This window comes from Hippoglossus hippoglossus, chromosome 3 (assembly GCF_009819705.1).
Source record: "Hippoglossus hippoglossus isolate fHipHip1 chromosome 3, fHipHip1.pri, whole genome shotgun sequence".
In the NCBI taxonomy this organism is placed as follows: domain Eukaryota; kingdom Metazoa; phylum Chordata; class Actinopteri; order Pleuronectiformes; family Pleuronectidae; genus Hippoglossus; species Hippoglossus hippoglossus.
In genome coordinates this window covers 8,227,433-8,245,952 of record NC_047153.1, presented here as the reverse complement: position 1 = coordinate 8,245,952, position 18,520 = coordinate 8,227,433, and the positions used below count along the sequence as shown (strand labels likewise).

Here is an 18,520-nt window from a genome sequence, read left to right as displayed (position 1 = left end):
AGATAGATAGAAGGATAGATAGATAGATAGATAGATAGATAGATAGATAGATAGATAGATAGATAGATAGATAGATAGATAGATAGATAGATAGATAGAGATAGAGATAGATAGATAGATAGATAGATAGATAGATAGATAGATAGATAGATAGATAGATAGACAGACAGATAGATAGATAGATATAGAGATAGAGATAGAGATAGATAGATAGATAGATAGATAGATAGATAGATAGATAGATAGATAGATAGATAGACAGACAGACAGACAGACAGACAGACAGATAGATAGATAGATAGATAGATAGATATATAGATAGATAGATAGATAGATAGATAGATAGATAGATAGATAGATAGATAGATAGATAGATAGATAGATAGATAGATAGATAGAAGGATAGAAGGATAGATAGATAGAAGGATAGAAGGATAGATAGAAGGATAGAAGGATGGAAGGATAGATAGAAGGATGGAAGGATAGATAGAAGGATGGAAGGATAGATAGAAGGATAGATAGATAGATAGATAGATAGATAGATAGATAGATAGATAGATAGATAGATAGATAGATAGATAGATAGATAGATAGATAGATAGATAGATAGATAGATAGATAGATAGATAGATAGATAGATAGATAGATAGATAGATAGATAGATAGATAAAAGGATAGATAGATAGATAGAAGGATAGATAGATATATAGAAGGATAGATAGATAGATAAAAGGATAGATAGATAGATAGAAGGATAGATAGATAGATAGAAGGATAGATAGATAGATATAAGGATAGATAGAAGGATAGATAGATAGATAAAAGGATAGATAGATAGATAGAAGGATAGATAGAAGGATAGATAGATAGATAAAAGGATAGATAGATAGATAGATAGAAGGATAGATAGAAGGATAGATATATAGATAGAAGGATATATAAATAGATAGAATGATAGATAGATAGATAGAAGGATAGATAGATAGATAGAAGGATAGATAGAAGGATAGATATATAGATAGAAGGATAGATAGAAGGATAGATAGATAGATAGATAGATAGATAGATAGATAGATAGATAGATAGATAGATAGATAGATAGATAGATAGATAGATAGATAGATAGATAGATAGAAGGATAGAAGGATAGATAGATAGATAGATAGATAGATAGAAGGATAGATAGAAGGATAGAAGGATGGAAGGATAGATAGAAGGATAGATAGATAGATAAAAGGATAGATAGATAGATAGATAGATAGAAGGATAGATAGAAGGATAGATAGATAGATAAAAGGATAGATAGATATATAGAAGGATAGATATATAGATAAAAGGATAGATAGATAGATAGATAGATAGATAGATAGATAGATAGATAGATAGATAGATAGATAGATAGATAGATAGATAGATAGATAGATAGATAGATAGATAGATAGATAGATAGATAGATAGATAGATAGATAGATAGATAGATAGATATATAGAAGGATAGATAGAAGGATAGATAGATAGATAAAAGGATAGATAGATAGAAGGATAGATAGAAGGATAGATAGAAGGATAGATAGATAGATAAAAGGATAGATAGATAGATAGATAGATAGAAGGATAGATAGAAGGATAGATAGATAGATAAAAGGATAGATAGATAGATAGAAGGATAGATAGATAGATAAAAGGATAGATAGATAGATAGAAGGATAGATAGAAGGATAGATAGATAGATAAAAGGATAGATAGATAGATAGATAGATAGATAGATAGATAGATAGATAGATAGATAGATAGATAGATAGATAGATAGATAGATAGATAGATAGATAGATAGATAGATAGATAGACAGATAGATAGACTGAAGGGAAGTGGGCAAAGACAAAAGTACTTAATTGCCCAAAATATCCCAGATACAAAAATTGCCAATCTTATGAAGTTTTATATCCAAACCAAAATATCACAGTAAAAAAAAAAAAATGAAGGAGCCAGTTAATAAGTCAGGCCTCTGTTGCCGATACAAAATTTTTTATTAATCCCACTTCTCTTGTTCCCCAACAAAGGTGTGTAATCTTTTTATCAAAGATTTCCTCAGCTTTATTCACTTCCTCTTCTGACTCCAGTTCCCTGTGCCTGTTCGTCTCAGCGGCCCTTCACTCACACTTCCCCTTCTGTTCACGCAAAGCAGAAGCACAGAAACACAGAGGGTTTTTAAAGTCTGCCACCATGACTGGTGCTGGCTTCAGTCTTTGGCATCACAAGCAGCGAACACTTCCGGCACCATGGATCAGACTGTGGGTGACAGAATCCAACTACCTCTAACACCATACGATTTGTGATGTGCATTTTAAAAGATTTGACTGTGAAGCTCCTCGTTCATGAGAAGTTTGTTTGTCTTACTCTAATCCTCAGGACTCTTCTGTGAATGGAGGTGTGCTCATCGTCCACCAGGTCAATGAAGGAAAGCACCAGTATGATGTGGAAAACGTGTACAAGAAATGGATTGGGAAGAAAATGTTTGTCAGGTAAAAGTCAAACTGTTTGTTTTTTTATACATTCACTCAAATCAAAATGTTCTCACTGTCTGACACATTTTATTGTGAGCACATATAGCACAAAAAAAGCACATATTATTATATATATATATATATATATATATATATATATATATAATTCAAGAATTATTGTATTTATAACCCGGACCACAGAATGCTCACTTGTAAGGGGTCAAAATAAATGTCAAGATGAATGCAAGCAACTGAACATCACAAAAAAACCTCAAACAAACAATCTAATGAAAAAAGCTGATGTGATAGTGATGTTTAAACAAAACATAGAAAGAACATAAAAAGCAAATAGTAGAAACTGTCCAGTCATAAATGTTGATTATAATAATAATATGGCCCAAAAACAAGGTCAAAGAGGACTTCAAAATAAAACATAAACCACTCAGCAGAACATATTATACCACTTTGTAATGACTCATACTTAACAATGTCAATTACACCTGAAGCAAACTAATTTCAACTGCTCTTCTATGTGTCATTTATCACAAACACGTGCAGGAGAGGGGACAGGCTGATGCAGATAAACGGTGTGGATCTGCAGGATCTCACACCGGAGGAGTTGGCAGAGATCTTAGCTGAGGGGAATCCGATTCTGGTGAGTCTTCCACACTGATAGTCTTCAGAGTGTCTGTTTGAGACTCTGTTCTGTTTGAGTCGGGGGTGGATGAAAACCAAAGCATCTCCAGGACGCAGTGTCGCATGAAAGCAATTCTGCTGTCACTCAACATGCAGCCTTTGAATCACATGATGCCCTCTGGTAAGGCAGCCCCACTATAGACTGATCAGACCTGGGTGTGTGAGACCTGACCTCTTGAGGTCTAGTTGGGGTCTTTCCTCTTGATCCATCGCCATTGGCCACAGTCTGGTGCAGGGCTTCTCCATGGATGCCGAACTCTTTGAGCAATAAAGCCCCTGGAGTTAACCTCCACTGGGCGGATTATTGCTTTCCAACCTCGTTGTTCTGCCTCAGATGCCATCTCCGCACCTCTTCCTTGACTCCTCCTTTTTGTTATATTGTGTTTTCTACACACCACAATAATTCCTTAATAAGTGAGACTACAATTTAAATTGATTCTCTCTATTCTTTAGATGGTGCACAAGCAGAGAAAGAAGAAGAAGCTCGAGGAGCTGCCGTCCGGCGACGACAACACTTTATATCCAGTTTCTAAGGAATCCACAATGCTCAGTTTCTGCATGGAGATGAGGAGGGAGGAGGAGAATGAAGTAGGAGAAGAAAGTGAGAAAGGGTGTCCAGAGGGGGATGCTGGTCAAGGTGAAAGTGAGGAGAACGGGGAGAAGAGGGACATGCTCATCGTTACCATGACACAAACCAACATCTCCATAGTTGCAGGGCGGGGGTGCAGCTCCGAGAGTTCCTGTCAGGGATGTGATGGGGAAGGATGTAATTTTAACGATGTTGTCATAGTCTCTGAGTCCAGCACAGTGACACTTGGTGAGTACGTTTTAGTCGCTCCTCTCCTCTCCTCTCCTCTCCTCTCCTCAAACACATAATCTTCAATCATAATCTAATAATGCAGTATATATACACAGAGGATGTACAATTATAAAAACCCTGTGTTACTTTCAGTTCCAAGAGGAAGAAGCAATTTCAGTCAGGTTCAAGGGTTGAACGCTTCAATCAAGCATGTGGCCACCCACAATTACCTGAGCACCTTGTGCTCACAGAAATCCATCTACGCTTCACCCAATCCAGGTTTGTCTTCCACAGCAGCAACACAAATAATCACCTGAATGATTCCAGTTTAATTTATTTAATCCCGAAAATAATGATGATTCTCTGTGTTGGGGGAATGGACTAATAAACAGTTTTTTACATGTTTTTGTGTGTGTGTGTGTGTTCAGAGAATATGACCATCTACTACTACAAGTCAAACGTGACTTTCAGAGGAATACCAGTGGTTCTAAACATCACCGGCTCCAGCTCCTTCCTCAGGTGTAACAAGGAGGAAGAGAGGGTGTTTCTACAAGTGGAGGTAACAGAATTCATGTCATTCATCATCCTGTCACACAGTCATTTTGTAGGTGCATGGGTATGTCATGGGTAAAGTAATAATGATAGAGTACTTTGTATGAACAAAAATGTAATATATATATATATATATTGGAAATATACACAGGCAGAAAATTGACCCGGACGTAATCCTAAAGAGATTAAATATCATAAAATACTCATGAAACTTTCATGGAATAGTCTGGACCGTACTCTATTTAGAGATGGACGACATGACTGCTCCCTCCGGTGGCTGGCTGCAGTATAGGCCCGAAATCCTGCCTCCTTTGTGTCATTGGACATAACTAAAAAGCCAACTACATGTTTTCTGTCATTTCAGTAGATCTGATCACAGTGATATATGCCCGAGTACCAATTTCCTGCAAATTTGGGTTTTAATTATTAATTCAATGCTTTGGTTTAATGTCTGCGTAGTGGGAGGAAGTGGAGATTTTTATACATAGTCCATGGTCTGGACTAAAATAATTGACTGATTGAACAACTGACATTCAACAGTTTCAGGAGAAGTCAGAGGCAAGTGATGTTAAAACCAATAAGGGAATTTTTTGTGTTTTTAATTTATTTAAAGTTGATTAAGTTGATTTGGACAATTCTGATACCCAAAAGCAAAGTCATCCACACTTTTGTCGTTGTAGACGTGCGAAAAACGGAGTCTGAGCCGGATTTCCACGACCGATGAGAGCAAACTGTCCTTCCTCTTCTACATGAATTCTGACTCGACAGCACACACCAAGTTTGAGTCAGCGCTGCACCTCGGATGGTTCATCCAAATCCTCAACTCGGACTCACCAGTGACAATGAGAACCATGGATGGAAGCGAGCAGGACCACACATTCATCTTCATCATTCAGAAATGATGGGGACGTCTTTGTCTTCTCAGTCAAGTCATTTACAGGAGACATATTATTCTTTTTACTTGTGTGCTTTATTGTTTTTTTGGGGATGTAAAAGTTCTGCAAAGTCAAAAAGCCCAAAGTCTGCATCAAAGGGAGCTCCCACAGAAAACCCTGCTCCTGAAGCTCCTGAAGCTCCTGAAGCTCCTGAAGCTCCTGAAGCTCCCGAAGCGTCTTGTCAGTAGTCCAGCCGATACTTCCACTTCATCGTGTCATGTGACATCATGATATCCAACATTTGCATAATCCCTGTTTAGCAGCTAGTCTGACATACCCCCAGAAAACGGTTGACCAATTAGAGCAGACTGAGCTTAATTGGGAGGGAGGCCTTAAAGAGACAGCAGCTAAAACCAAGTGTTTCAGACAGAGGCTGAAAAGAGGAGCTGCAGCAATCGACAGTGAGAGGAAAGTGAACATCAGCGCATGTAATACCTCAAATTAGTCAACCTGAATATCAGAATTATATGTCTCCTTTAAACATACAAAATTATCTTGTGACTTTTATTTGGGACTTGAAGGTGACATTAGAATAAAGAAAAACATTTGAGGAGTTCCTTTGTTTGAGCCACTGGTCCAGTAACAGAACCAAATGTCACTGTGTCAAATTCTGTAATTGCAGAGGTGCATAGATATTATTCTTACAACTATGTGAAGTTGAAAGGAAACACAATCTAATTGTATGTGTGTATATGTTTGGTCCAGACTTCAACAACATTTTTTGTTGTAGGGCAGTGTGTTGTTTAAAGTGAACTTTTTGTGTATGTAACTAAATATATATATAAATATATTTAAACAGGCAATGTGATAATCATTTTATTCATTTAGTATTTTCTAATTATATGACATAAAGTATATACATGAATTCAAATAGAAGCACAAACATAAATAAATTCCGCCATTAATTTGACTTAGACTGAAAATATCTGAATTTCCACATAACAGAGGTAAGAAATAAAGTAGAATAGGATGAATTATACAAATATAATGTTCTACAAATCATAAAACTGAAAATACAACATTTCTATTTTCCTTTTATCTTATTTTGTATGTACCTTATATTTATGACGTTTTGACTCATTATAGCGCACTACTTGAACTATAGTAAATATGCTAACTTTACTGCAATTAGGAGTACTTTTCTTTTTCTTACACGGGTATTGACTGTACAATAACAGTGAGGGTCAGAATTTCAGACAAACACAACCTTTACACATATTCACATTTTGTCATGTTGTTGTTTGATGAGAGATCGGTAAAAGAGGGAAAGGCCTTATAAAATAATTTGTATTTCTTATTCTTGGACGGTGACTCTGAGTCCACTGTCGATGAGCGCTGAGGAAACCCTCCCTCTGGTCTGTGTGGAATCAGAATCCAGTTTGTTCATCATCATTCTCCTCGAAGGCTTTGTTGGTTTGCCCCTCGTTGTCTGCTTCGTACGGATTCTCCATGGCTGGCTTTTCAGATTTCCTGCAAACACACGGAGACACACCACATCTCACAGTCTCACAGTAAATGGTCCAACATCCCGGGAAATGAGTCTCGAGGCCAATCTTACCTTTTACGTTCTCTGACACCGGAGATGATGAGGTAGGTGCCCAGGAGCACCACGGCTCCCATGACCACCCCAAACACCACCAGCCACACCTCCACTGGCTGCTGCACAGGAGGGGCCAGTGTTGCTGGGATACCCTGGAAGTCCAGCGTCCTGTCATCCAATTGGAAGGCATCGTTGATTCGCCCTCTGGATAACCTGGGATCAATATCAACACAGGTTTATTATTTCTCATCGCTATTAGATGTCTTCAGGGAAAGGTCACACTCAAATCCTTCTGCTACAAATTTGATAAAAGCCTGACTAAGAGACTTTCTTTAACATTTTTGTTAATATCTCAGAGAATAATTCGTGGATCTTGATGAAAATTGCAATTTGGTGCAAGTCCCCAAAAAATTTGATCTAGTGAAATTAAATGTGGGTTCATAAGGGGACTGTTGTGCCTTGTAGGAGGTATGAGTGCCATTCCAGTTGTAACTGTGCTCGACTCATCGTCTGGTCCGTACAAAGTTTTCATTATTTTCTGGTGCCTCACCGGATGGCAGCCTCCAAGTCACTCTTTGGGATGTACACAGAGGTATTCACCGGGTTGGTGACCATAATGTAGAAGGAGATTCTCTCAGTCACGTCGTGGGTGAGGACATTCTCTGACCTGCAGGTGCAAACAGAGAAAAGCCCTCAGACAGATGTGGCAAAGGAAGAAAAAAACGTTTTACTCTGAGGCTGACGCAGTTAATACTGACATGAAGAGAAGTGTCTCGTTCTTTTGTTCGTAGTACTGCCTCAGAGCGTAGGCAATGTTGGCCTTGAACAGGTACAGCTCGTTGTCGTTCCAGGAATACTGAAACACATTATGGTACATGAATGTTTGCCAAGATACCAAACACACTGCAGATACATTTCAATTACTTTCATTTCATGTGTAATAATCATGTAACCCTACAGTAATAACACGTCAAACAACAATATTTATAATGATTAATAATACTCACAGCGTCGTCCCCCATGGCGGCCTTCAAACTTATTCGTACTTTGATGGCATACTTGGAAACTGTAAATAAAGGTAATTAGATGATATAAATAAAATAAACATCACATAAACATGACATGACATAAACAGTACACTCAGTAATGACAAATACATTTGCCGTGCAGGAAAACAAAGAACAGAGGGGAAGGAAAGATAAAGATGAATTCCACTTTCGTGTAAACACAATTTATACTAAGTTCCAGCTATGAGATAGTTAGCTTAGCTTTGCAAACAGTTAGCATCCCTCTGTCCAAAGGAACCAAACACGACCCACCAGCATCTCTAACACGCATAACAGTATAAAAATGATAAATGCCTAACTATGTCAACCACATTTAGTTTTTTGTTTTTGTATGTTTTATCATATTGTGATATTAATCTTTTGCACTCACATGGATCTATTGCTGGCACCCAGCCGACCATCCTGTTGTGTTTCTGGTTGTCTGCCTTCAGCCACTCGTGAAGTGTTGCAAAATAATCCAGCAGGGGGCGGGCATCCATCTTGACATCACCAGATATCGTGTGCAAGGCCCTGGTCCAGGACTGGGACCTCCCCAGCTCCAACATGTCCCTGGTGGAAAACATGGATGATGATGATAAATTACTGATGCTTATATCCCTGCGTCGTACGACAGCCTAATATAATGTGATAGAGCAAAAGAACTAAAGGAAGGAAGTTGTTCATACCTCAGCTTGGTTCCTGCTGTGGTAGAATTGGTAATGTCACATGAAGACAAGGCACCAGTGTGACCAGCAGCATCGCAGAGAGCTTTTTGGAACTGAAACTGGTAGATGGTTCTGGTGAAGTACCTGTATTCACCGCCAGTGAGACACACACACACACACACACACACACACACACACACACACACACACACACACACACACACACACACACACACACACACACACACACACACACACACACACACACACACACACACACACACAGATTAAAAACAAATTACATACATAAAAACATACGAAGCGATGGTAAATAGAAACCACATGTTGAAAGCAATGACTGTACTATATTAACTATTATTAAATATGATATCATTATCAATAAATTAATTTATAAAGATTCCTTTTACTCACCTCTAACATTCAAACACACACACACACGTGGGCGATGTTTTATGACAGAACATGTTCCACTGGTTTGTTTGATTATTTAAAAAATCAAGAGAGCACTATGATCTTTTCTTTAGAGAAAATATTAATTTTTTTCTCCAGAGAGGGTGCTGGAGTTAGCTGTTATATATGTATTGTTATGGAGAATCACCTGATGAAGGAGTAGTCTCCAGACACATGGAACAGAGCAGGAGGGTCACAGTAAGTCTCATCTCTCGGCACCGGCTCCACCACCCCCACCATCTCCCTCCTGTAAAGACAACAAAGTCAGCCCTGACTGACGCTGTAACAGTGAAGCAGCCGCCAAGTTTACGCAACACAAAGTACGACTTTACTCGTCTGCAGCATGTCCACTTTTAATTACAGTGATGTCGATTTTATATATAATTTACCTGTAAACGTTGAAAACTAGTGAATTATTTACAGACGCTCTCTGCTTACTTCATCTCCCACCACCGCTGCATCCATTCGTCCTTGGAGATGTTCCCTGCGAACACCTGCCACCTCCACTCCTCCAGCATGTAGGTGAACGGCAGTGTGGCCACGATGGCGAGCGCCTGCTTGAGCAGGAAGTTGATCTCTGTTTCTGCAAGGACGAAACGTTGAAAACAGAGTGAGAGCTGGATGGAGAGACGTGTGTTTCTGGTCTCAATGTCGTTTGAGTGGCTGAGCTCTGAGCTCTGTCTAAAAAGGAAACAGAGGAATAGTATTCTTCTTGGGATGTTTCAGTGGGCATCCTGCAGAGCCGTTAAACGTTGGTACGGATCCTGATCAGGGGGCAGATCCATTTTTTTGAGATTGGATGTTTTTTGAAATTTTTCCATATTTCCCAGAGATTGAATTTAAAGGGAAAGTTGGGCCCTAACCGGGGTATGTGCTCTAAAGTGTTTTTATATGTCTCTGTTTTGGTCCAAGCTTACGTTTATTGAAGGAAAGATCTTGCTTTTCAGCAGCTAAAGTTTTTTGTTGAAAACAGCTGCCTGCTGCTGGAAACATGCTAAAAGTTTCCAGAAAACCAAAACAATCAGCTGAAAGATACTAGAAAAGCTCCATACATTTGACAGGAGTCAACGTGTCTGTGATTATTCTCTATGGGTTCACTTGTCTAATTTTCTTATATAACTATTGATTATAGCAGCTTTAATGTTTTGGAGGGTTAGTCAATAACTGACAGTGTTTTCTACATCTCTCAATTTTACCTTTATCGTAAGTGAAGTCAGCAGGCAGGAGGCCCAGGCTCTGCAGGTGTTTGGGCGTTGCAGCAGAAAGGGACATGATTTCTCCGACGGCCTCGTGGAACCCCTCGTTGGCTCCGTCCCTCAGGAGGTAGGACAGGTTGCGGTAGGCCATCTGGTATTGGTTGTGGCCCATCTCGTGGTGCACAGTGAGGAAGTCTTCCATGTTGACCTTGGTGCACATTTTGATCCTGAACACATCACGGGAGAAGTGTTGATGTCAGCGGTTATGAAGTCTGATGCAGACATGACATGATACCATATCAGATCTACTGCACCAATAAAACACCCTCAATAACAAGTTACTGATGAGTCACATTCACCAAGGCCCAATAAAATATATAAAATAATCAAGTTCTGGTCTGTGGACACAGGTGAAGTAACATGGTTTCAGGCAGAATAAGTTTTATTCAGTCATTTTAACTGAAGAGTTGTATTTTAAAACCTGTTGAACAAACCTTGCCACAGACACTTGATCCTGCAGAAGAGCTCATGTTGGGGCATAATCATTAATGTTTGACAACATTAAGACCTTGGCTTTCTTTATCAGAAGGACTCAGAAATTAATCAACACAATTGTTCCAGTAAGTTCATCTTTATGGATCTCGTGTTCTTCATAAAAGGAGGCGCTTGTGTTTAAAGGTCCAGTGTGTACGATTTAGGTGAAAGGGATCTATTGGCAGAAATTGAATATAAAATACTCCTTGTGATGTTTCACTAGTGTGTTTCATCTAAATTGTATGAATTGTTGTTTTCTTTACCCTGGAATGGGCCCTTTATATTTAAATATTTTATATTTACATTAGGAGCGGGTCCTCTGTACGGAGGCCACCATGTTTTTTACAGTAGCCCAGATTGGACAAACTAAATACCCTTTGAGTTTTTATAACAACTGAAGGCCACCACAAGTTCTCTGTCATGTTTGGAAGGGGAGGGTGAGGTGAGGGATGTTCAATTGCAACATGCAACTTCACCACTAGATGTCACTAACTTCTTCACACAGAACCTTTAAGATACCCTGTGTGTGTGTGTGTGTGTGTGTGTGTGTGTGTGTGTGTGTGTGTGTGTGTGTGTGTGTGTGTGTGTGAGTGAGTGTGTGGTGAATGGTTAACATTGTGTTTGTCTAACAATATAATTATAATTATGATAATGATATTACACTACTATCATATCTATGATCTACAAAATAAAATATTAATATACTTGTGTTAATAATTAACAAGGTTTACAATGATGTGCAGCAAGAACGGTCCCTCGGAGAGTCGAGTGACTGTTGCTGATTGGGGTTATTTCAGGTTATGATGGCAAAAAAATGTAATTAGTCATACATCTTCTATCTTATAATTTCTTGAACTTCATTCTGTTTTTTTTCCTGTTTTTTCTATTGTGCTGTGAACTTCCCCCAGCGTTTTAGTCTCAAGATTGTACTTCATGTAAAATATGTGCATTAATATAAAAAAAGTACCTAAAGTCTTCCTTGTTCCCCATGTCCCAGGCTGTGGGGTGACACACCACCTTGCGTCCGTCCTCAGGCTTCACCAGCATCGAGTCGTTCCAGAAGTTCGGAAACATCTCGTACAGGCCCACGGACATGAAGAACTTCTCTGCTTCTTTGAAAAGACGAATTTCACTCCAGCCCTGAAATTTCAGTTGACATTTGGTAAATGGGCTTTTATTTATATAGGGCTTTCGTCTTATTGACCACTCAAAGCACTTTACAGTACAAGTCGCATTCACTCATTCACACACACATTCCTACAACTCCTCCATACGCAGTGCACTATTCATACACTGCCGGCACAGCTGTCAGAGCCAATTTGGGGTTCAGTATCTTGCCTAAGGACACTTTGGAATGCAAACTGGAGTAGCCTGGGAATGAACCACCGACTTTGTGGTTCGTGGGCGGCCCTCTCTACCTCCTGAGAGATAGATAGAGTACTTTCTTTTTCTGTTTCATTTAATGCACCACATTAAAGATATGATCCACATGTATACCTATCTACTGTTATTTAAAATATAATACGTAAAACAGGCTGTGGGTCAGGAGGTAAAGCGGGTCATCCAATAACCAGGAGGTCGGCGGTTCAATCCCAGTCTCCCCCATTCTACATGCCAAAGGGTCCTTGGGCAAAATACTGAATGTGATATTTGATAGAGGAAGTGCTGCACATAGATGCACATTGACTAGAAAAACACTGTACAATTACAGACCATTTAAATTGTGACGTACCTGCTTCACCATAGTCTCACTGACATCAATACCTGGTTTGTCAGGGTAGGGGACAGTCAGAGGGTACAGGTTGGTCCAGAATCTTCCCCACATGTCACCTGGATAATCAACACAACAGGTTAGTTTTCTCCTTACCACAGTTGGTCTTATTCAGATGTACGTAGCTGTAAAGTGATTTATTTTCCAAATAGTGTATTTTAGCCATAATACAAAGAATTAACAGACAGTAGTTACATTTAAAATAAAACCAAGGAAATACAACAAATGTCACCAGCTTTTAGATTTCCTTTTTCCGCACATGTATCCTGAGGTGATTGAATTAAATTAGCAAAAGCATCAGTTGCAGATTAAACTACAGAACCACCAAGCTAACCCCAGGAAACACTGAGACGTGGGGGTCGAGGGCGAAAAAGTTTGGAAACCCCTGTTTTGGAAGAGCTCACTATGCATTAGATTACATCTGATGCATTTCTTTTTCCCCTCCGTAACAGTGTTTATATTATTTCCCCGGAGGTCAGAGTAATGTCTCTAAAATATAATCAACTCACACATTTAAAACACAAGTTTAAAGTTCATTTCACACACTTTTTCATTCCCTTCAATCCAACACAAACGGGGGCAGTGATACGAGCTGCTGGACAACAGAGGGAGACATACTTCAGTTCTCGACTGGATCTGAACACGTACATGAACATTTTGAATCTCTCTGCTCTACAGCTGTTTTATTTATGATGTGATATTAACATGTACAATTCTTAACTGCAGCGTTTCACATCCTGTAAGATAATTTTGTTTGTTTGTGTAATTGTAGGATTTTTTTTTACAAAACTTAATGAACCCATTCAATTTTAGGGCCAATCAGATCGAAGGGGTGGATACAGGATTTTTTTCACTTTCTCCAACATTGTGAGGGTGTTTTTTTTTTATTTCTTTAGTCATATATCAATATAAGAATATTTCAAGAAATATGTCTCTCATGAAGCTGTTGACTATGTGATGTTTGTTTTCTCACTGGGATGCATTTCTGCCACAAATCAACAAGTTACAGCAAAAGACAATAATTATTAGATTAAAAAAAGAGGGGAAATAAAGAACGGTGATATCCGAAGGATTCATGTTTCCAGTTTTAAGCCTGTGACATTATTCTGAAAATGGAAATCCTCATCCTACCCAGCAGGTGGGCTGGCAGAGGTCCTTTTGCATCAATGTGTCCTGGGTAGACCTCAATGAGCCTGGATCTCACATAGGCATGCAGCTCCTTGTATAATGGCAGGATCTAAGAAAAAACAGTTAGTCTCCATTATATTTATCCAGTTTTGAATTTATGTCAAATATACATTCCAAAAAATATATTTTAATGTAAATGTCAATTTGGTCATAGAAGAGATAGATGTAGTGATCATAAAAATATACCATCTTCTGAAAAAGTAGGTTACGTACAGAAGGAAATACACAAAGTTTGCATAGCGAGAAGCAAAAAGAAGCAAAAAGTTCCACTTTCTACCGAAAATCTTGAATAACAGTCGGATAAACGAGGATATCTTTCCTTTGTCCTCTTTATATTTAACACACTGTTCTGGGATATTTGGATTGAATTAAATTACCTGTAGTAACGTTGCTTCTCATCAAGTTCAAACCTAGAATTATTATTTCAAGCCAGTTGTCTAGAGTGTGAAAATTAATTAAGGACAGAGAGGAGGAATTTTTTGTGTTTCAGACATAAATTTTAATTGGCCAGCATGTTATTATTACGCCCTCTAAAACTCTTCTTTGTTCCTCAAAATATCAGATTCAATAGGTTTGTCTTAAAATGAACCTTTCCAGCTGCTGAGCCCCACCCACAAGTTGCCAGGATTGGTTGATGAGGTTTGTGACATCACAAACCCTGGCATAGTAGCTTGATAACTATTTTTACACAACATCCATCGCAGAGCCACAGCAGCAGACATGGACGGACACTGGACGTACCTCTTTGTATATTGAACGCACGTCTCCCATGAGCTGGTCTCTTGTGTACTTGTACTGAGGATCCTCCTCGATCGTCTCATAGTTGTATCTCCAGTAAGATCCGTAGTCTTCAAAACCTGAAAGTGTCAAGAGTCGGAGGGAAAAAGATTAAGAAAGTGTAAAAATAACTATGTTTTTAACAAAAGTTTTTTTCTGGAGTTTTTATTATCCTTATTATTATTATATGTCCTTATGTCACCCGTCCTCCCATTCAGGAGTACAAGTACAGATATAAGTGCTAAATAATATATACTAGACAAGATATTTCTCTTTTGAACATCTCACCGTTTAGTTTGGAAGCTTCGTTCTTCAGATCCACATAATCTTCGTACAGGGGCCTCATCCTCTTCCCCACCTCCCTCCTCCAGCCCTCCCACACGTGCAGGCGCTCGGCGTAGTCTCGGCTGTTGAACATCACGTGCTCCAGGCCTGTGAACAGAGGCAAGTCAGTGACGATCTCAGGTAAATGTTTGTCTTTATATTCTCAAGTGAAGGTAAAGTGAAATATCTCAGTACTTCTTCCCCCACTGTATGTTAGAAAGTGAGTAAAATAATCTTTAAAAATGATAATAGTTAATATTAGTTTTCATAGAACAATGTCATTGCTTTCAACATGTGCTTTTTAATTTCAATAATTACTTAATTCCTGTTTTTATGTATGTTCTTTGTTTTTAATCTATTTGTGTGTGTGTGTGTAATTTGTCCCTTCTTATATTTAATATTTCAAACTTGTCAACTTGACCAGGACTCATTGAAAGAAGAGATACTGTATCTCAATGGGACCTTCCTGGTTAAATGAAAGTTAAATGAAGAAAATAAAGAGTATATACAACATTAACAAAATGCTCTGTTACAATTTAAAGTCATTTTAAGATCTGTTGAAAACAAATCTACCTACAAATCAATATAAATTTTTCAATTTGTTGTTGTGGTGACAAATTGGATAATTTGACCTCACTGGCTCTTGAGCAGTTATTTAACAGTTATCCTACCTAACCCTAAACCATCCGAGACGTTTAAAGGCAAATGTGATGAACCTGAGCATGTATGGATTTTTTGTGAGGGGTCACAACACTAAAATTACCGTCCACCATCAGTTAAGACTTAATCTCATCACCTTGATTCTTTAGATGTAAAATATCGATATGAAAACCAACTTAAGATGTCGGTTATTATAATAATAATATTTCAACTCTAAAATTGAATAGAGTATAAATATAAATTAGCATAAAATTATCAAAATACTCAAGACAGGTATCTCAACATCACACTTGTTTCTTTCCACCATGTAGCTGTGATCCTGTTTTGCTGCTGTCAGAGTTTAAATTCAAAGGATTAAAAATCACAGTAACATAATTCCCATAATGAAATAAAGTATCAACTCAAACACTTTAAGAAAAGCCACTTTCCTTTTCTCAGTGACAGTGTTAATTATAAACTGCTCTATTTCCACTGGCTGACAGCAGCAGGCAGCCACGTAGCCATAAACGTTTTTATTAACCGAGCGTACCTGGCTCCAAAGTCTGACAGTTCAGGGGGTCGTCCATCAGACACACTGTGGCGGTGCTGTAGATTGTACTCATCTCACTCATGACTTTACTCAGCTGCAAAAGAAGAATGTGAACTGAAACGAACACACTGGTGACAGAATAAGAGTCACTGCGGCTTTTAACAGCTTGAACGAATGTTTGTAAAATAAGACATTTAGGTCGAGCAGCAGTCTCACGTGTGCGGCCTTGTCCTGGGACAGAGCGCCGGAGCCTTTGTCCTGAAGGGAGATGAGCTGCAGTTTGATTTCTGGATCTTTGATCTGGTCGATGGGGAATTTCAGGGACTCTTCTGACATCTGAGTGTAAAAACGGCCCCAGATTTGCCCCTCTTGTGACTGCAGGGAGTGAAAACAAGATGATTCAAAAATTATGTCACTGCATCTGTATCTTTGGGAAACTTCAGGATGTTTCTCCCGGTGCTTACCAGCTTGTCCGAGTTCTCCTTCGAGATGTCCGTGTTGTAGGCCCATGATGCCAGAGAGTAATTGTACATGCGCTGCGTGGCCTCTTTGTCGAACCTCCGCAGAAACTCCCTCACGTTATTCTCCAGGTCCTGAGCAGAGACGAAGCAGGACAAGGCCAGCAACGTTACAAGAATCCGAGCTGACACCGTCATGGCTTCAGCTCTGTCCACACACACACACTAACTCTGAGAAGGTGGGACACTACTGTTATACAGTTTCAACAACCTTCTGTGCCGCCTTGGCCTTTGGACGCCAGAGCCATAACCGAGGGTGTATCTGAGTTTTCATTTACAGAAAGAACATTGAGCGTCTCCACTGAAACTGTGCGTTATACTTTGAAAGATTATCAGTTGCAAATCGACACTTAATCTCCTGTGAGAGATGTTCAGTCAGTCAGTTGTGTAGAATGAGCTCTATTCATTCTTCTGTTGGTTGTAAACATGTTAACATGAGAACAAAATTCAAAACCTTTTGGTTAAATGAAAAGCAATGAATCAAGACGACCACATGTTGTGAGTGAATCCAGTGGAAATAAACTTTATATGACGGCAATTTACCAAAAACAATAAATTATGAGCAAAACATGGACAATATACTTTCTATTCCTTGTTTCTTTTGAATGCAAAACAATAAACTCTGATTTCTTACTGAATCTATTTTCTTTTTTAATGGCATTTTCTCGAAAGGCAGAATTTGTTACCACTGCTAAAGAGGTTATGTTTTCAGCCCCGTCGATTTTTCCCGTTGTTTCTGAATAAAATAACGTAAAAACTACTGGATGGGTTAACATGAAACTTGGTGGAAGGATGTAGTATGGGTTAAGAAAGAACCTTAGTGTGGATCTAGATCAGAGTGCGGATCCAGAAAAAAAATTATTTTCATTTTCTCAAACATTGTGAGTTTTTTCAACATTTTTACTGATTTCTTTGAGAATAATTAATGGATCTTGATTATTATTATTATTAATTTTTTTACTAAACTGATTTATGAGTGTGTAAAATCCAATTCTAGTGAATTTAAATTGGGTTTAAGTGTTCCACTGTAGTTATAAAAGTTTTTTTATTATTATCTCATTTTATCTCAAATTTTTTCTATTTTATTAGCTTTTAAGTCTTTATTTTCTTCCACGTTTTAAATGTAAATAAAGCTATTATCATCACTAAAGTTTGGAAAGAAAAAAATAATAATCTCAGCTCCAAAAAGTGTCTTTTATAACAGAAACGTGACCTTTTGAGGTGAAAATGTCAAGCAAACAGGAAACAATAGTGCGAGAATCCAACCTTCTTATCATGTGGCTGTGGATTTCCGAGCAACAAATAATGTGCAAGTCATGCAACACTGATAAGAAATCAGCCACGAGGACAAAGTTTATAAATTTTTTACTAACAACAGGTTGCTTAATAGTCTCTCTCTCTCTCTCTCTCTCTCTCTCTCTCTCTCTCTCTCTGCAACTAATTAATCAATAATCTACTAACACATCAATAAAATACAAACAATAAAAGAAGAATCAGAGTTGTTATTGCAGCCACAGCAGCAACGTGACTTCAGATCAGGAAACATTGCTTTATACACTCGCCTCAGTTGAACACTTTACTTCTTTTGAAAATGCATCAGTGCTCAGACGAAAGTTTGGTCTTTAGGTATTTAGACATTTCTTTTTGTTTGTGGGTCACAGTTATCCTGATCAATTATTTATATCAGTGCAAATACATATTATTATGAAGACTGGCTATTATGATCTTACTATTGTAATGCTATGAAATATAATCATTTGGTATAAAAGAATACAAATAATGTTCAGAGCTAAATCAAAGTCCCCCCCAGACTC

At 38.3% G+C, this 18,520-nt stretch overlaps 2 protein-coding genes and 1 long non-coding RNA gene across 3 annotated transcripts; 2 read left to right on the top strand and 1 right to left on the bottom strand.

Moving 5' to 3' along the window:
- The first annotated feature begins 2,172 nt into the window (after positions 1-2,172).
- Positions 2,173-6,377, top strand: il1fma (interleukin-1 family member A). The gene is made up of 7 exons (XM_034581346.1): positions 2,173-2,292; positions 2,411-2,523; positions 3,064-3,160; positions 3,655-4,018; positions 4,154-4,279; positions 4,429-4,559; positions 5,233-6,377. Exons 1-7 carry the CDS (start codon positions 2,281-2,283, stop codon positions 5,452-5,454), a joined length of 1,065 nt encoding a protein of 354 aa, XP_034437237.1. The 5' UTR covers positions 2,173-2,280; the 3' UTR covers positions 5,455-6,377.
- ace2 (angiotensin I converting enzyme 2) lies at positions 6,377-17,021 on the bottom strand. Its single transcript, XM_034581345.1, has 18 exons — positions 16,653-17,021; positions 16,405-16,563; positions 16,189-16,282; positions 14,964-15,107; positions 14,640-14,755; positions 13,842-13,947; positions 12,672-12,769; positions 11,907-12,079; positions 10,406-10,632; positions 9,648-9,792; positions 9,358-9,456; positions 8,760-8,882; positions 8,465-8,643; positions 8,035-8,093; positions 7,786-7,883; positions 7,578-7,694; positions 7,046-7,240; positions 6,377-6,957 (listed from the first exon to the last, which is right to left on the bottom strand). The coding sequence occupies exons 1-18, from the start codon at positions 16,842-16,844 to the stop codon at positions 6,855-6,857; spliced, it is 2,427 nt and encodes an 808-aa protein (XP_034437236.1). The 5' UTR covers positions 16,845-17,021; the 3' UTR covers positions 6,377-6,854.
- LOC117759284 lies at positions 11,920-16,898 on the top strand. The gene is made up of 3 exons (XR_004613455.1): positions 11,920-12,101; positions 15,047-15,172; positions 16,779-16,898. It is a non-coding gene; the product is annotated as an uncharacterized LOC117759284 (long non-coding RNA).
- Positions 17,022-18,520: the final 1,499 nt, after the last annotated feature.

What these genes read in the sequence shown, in the direction of transcription:
- il1fma (XM_034581346.1), top strand. An exon ending in CTGAGGGGAATCCGATTCTG is followed by an intron (nt 3,161 to 3,654) that starts GTGAGTCTTCCA and finishes TCTATTCTTTAG; the next exon opens with ATGGTGCACAAGCAGAGAAA. An exon ending in CTACGCTTCACCCAATCCAG is followed by an intron (nt 4,280 to 4,428) that starts GTTTGTCTTCCA and finishes GTGTGTGTTCAG; the next exon opens with AGAATATGACCATCTACTAC.
- ace2 (XM_034581345.1), bottom strand. Translation starts at nt 16,844, where the DNA reads ATGACGGTGTCAGCTCGGATTCTTGTAACGTTGCTGGCCTTGTCCTGC. An exon ending in CGAAGCTTCCAAACTAAACG is followed by an intron (nt 14,756 to 14,963) that starts GTGAGATGTTCA and finishes TGACACTTTCAG; the next exon opens with GTTTTGAAGACTACGGATCT. An exon ending in CCGCCATGGGGGACGACGCT is followed by an intron (nt 7,884 to 8,034) that starts GTGAGTATTATT and finishes AATGTGTTTCAG; the next exon opens with TATTCCTGGAACGACAACGA.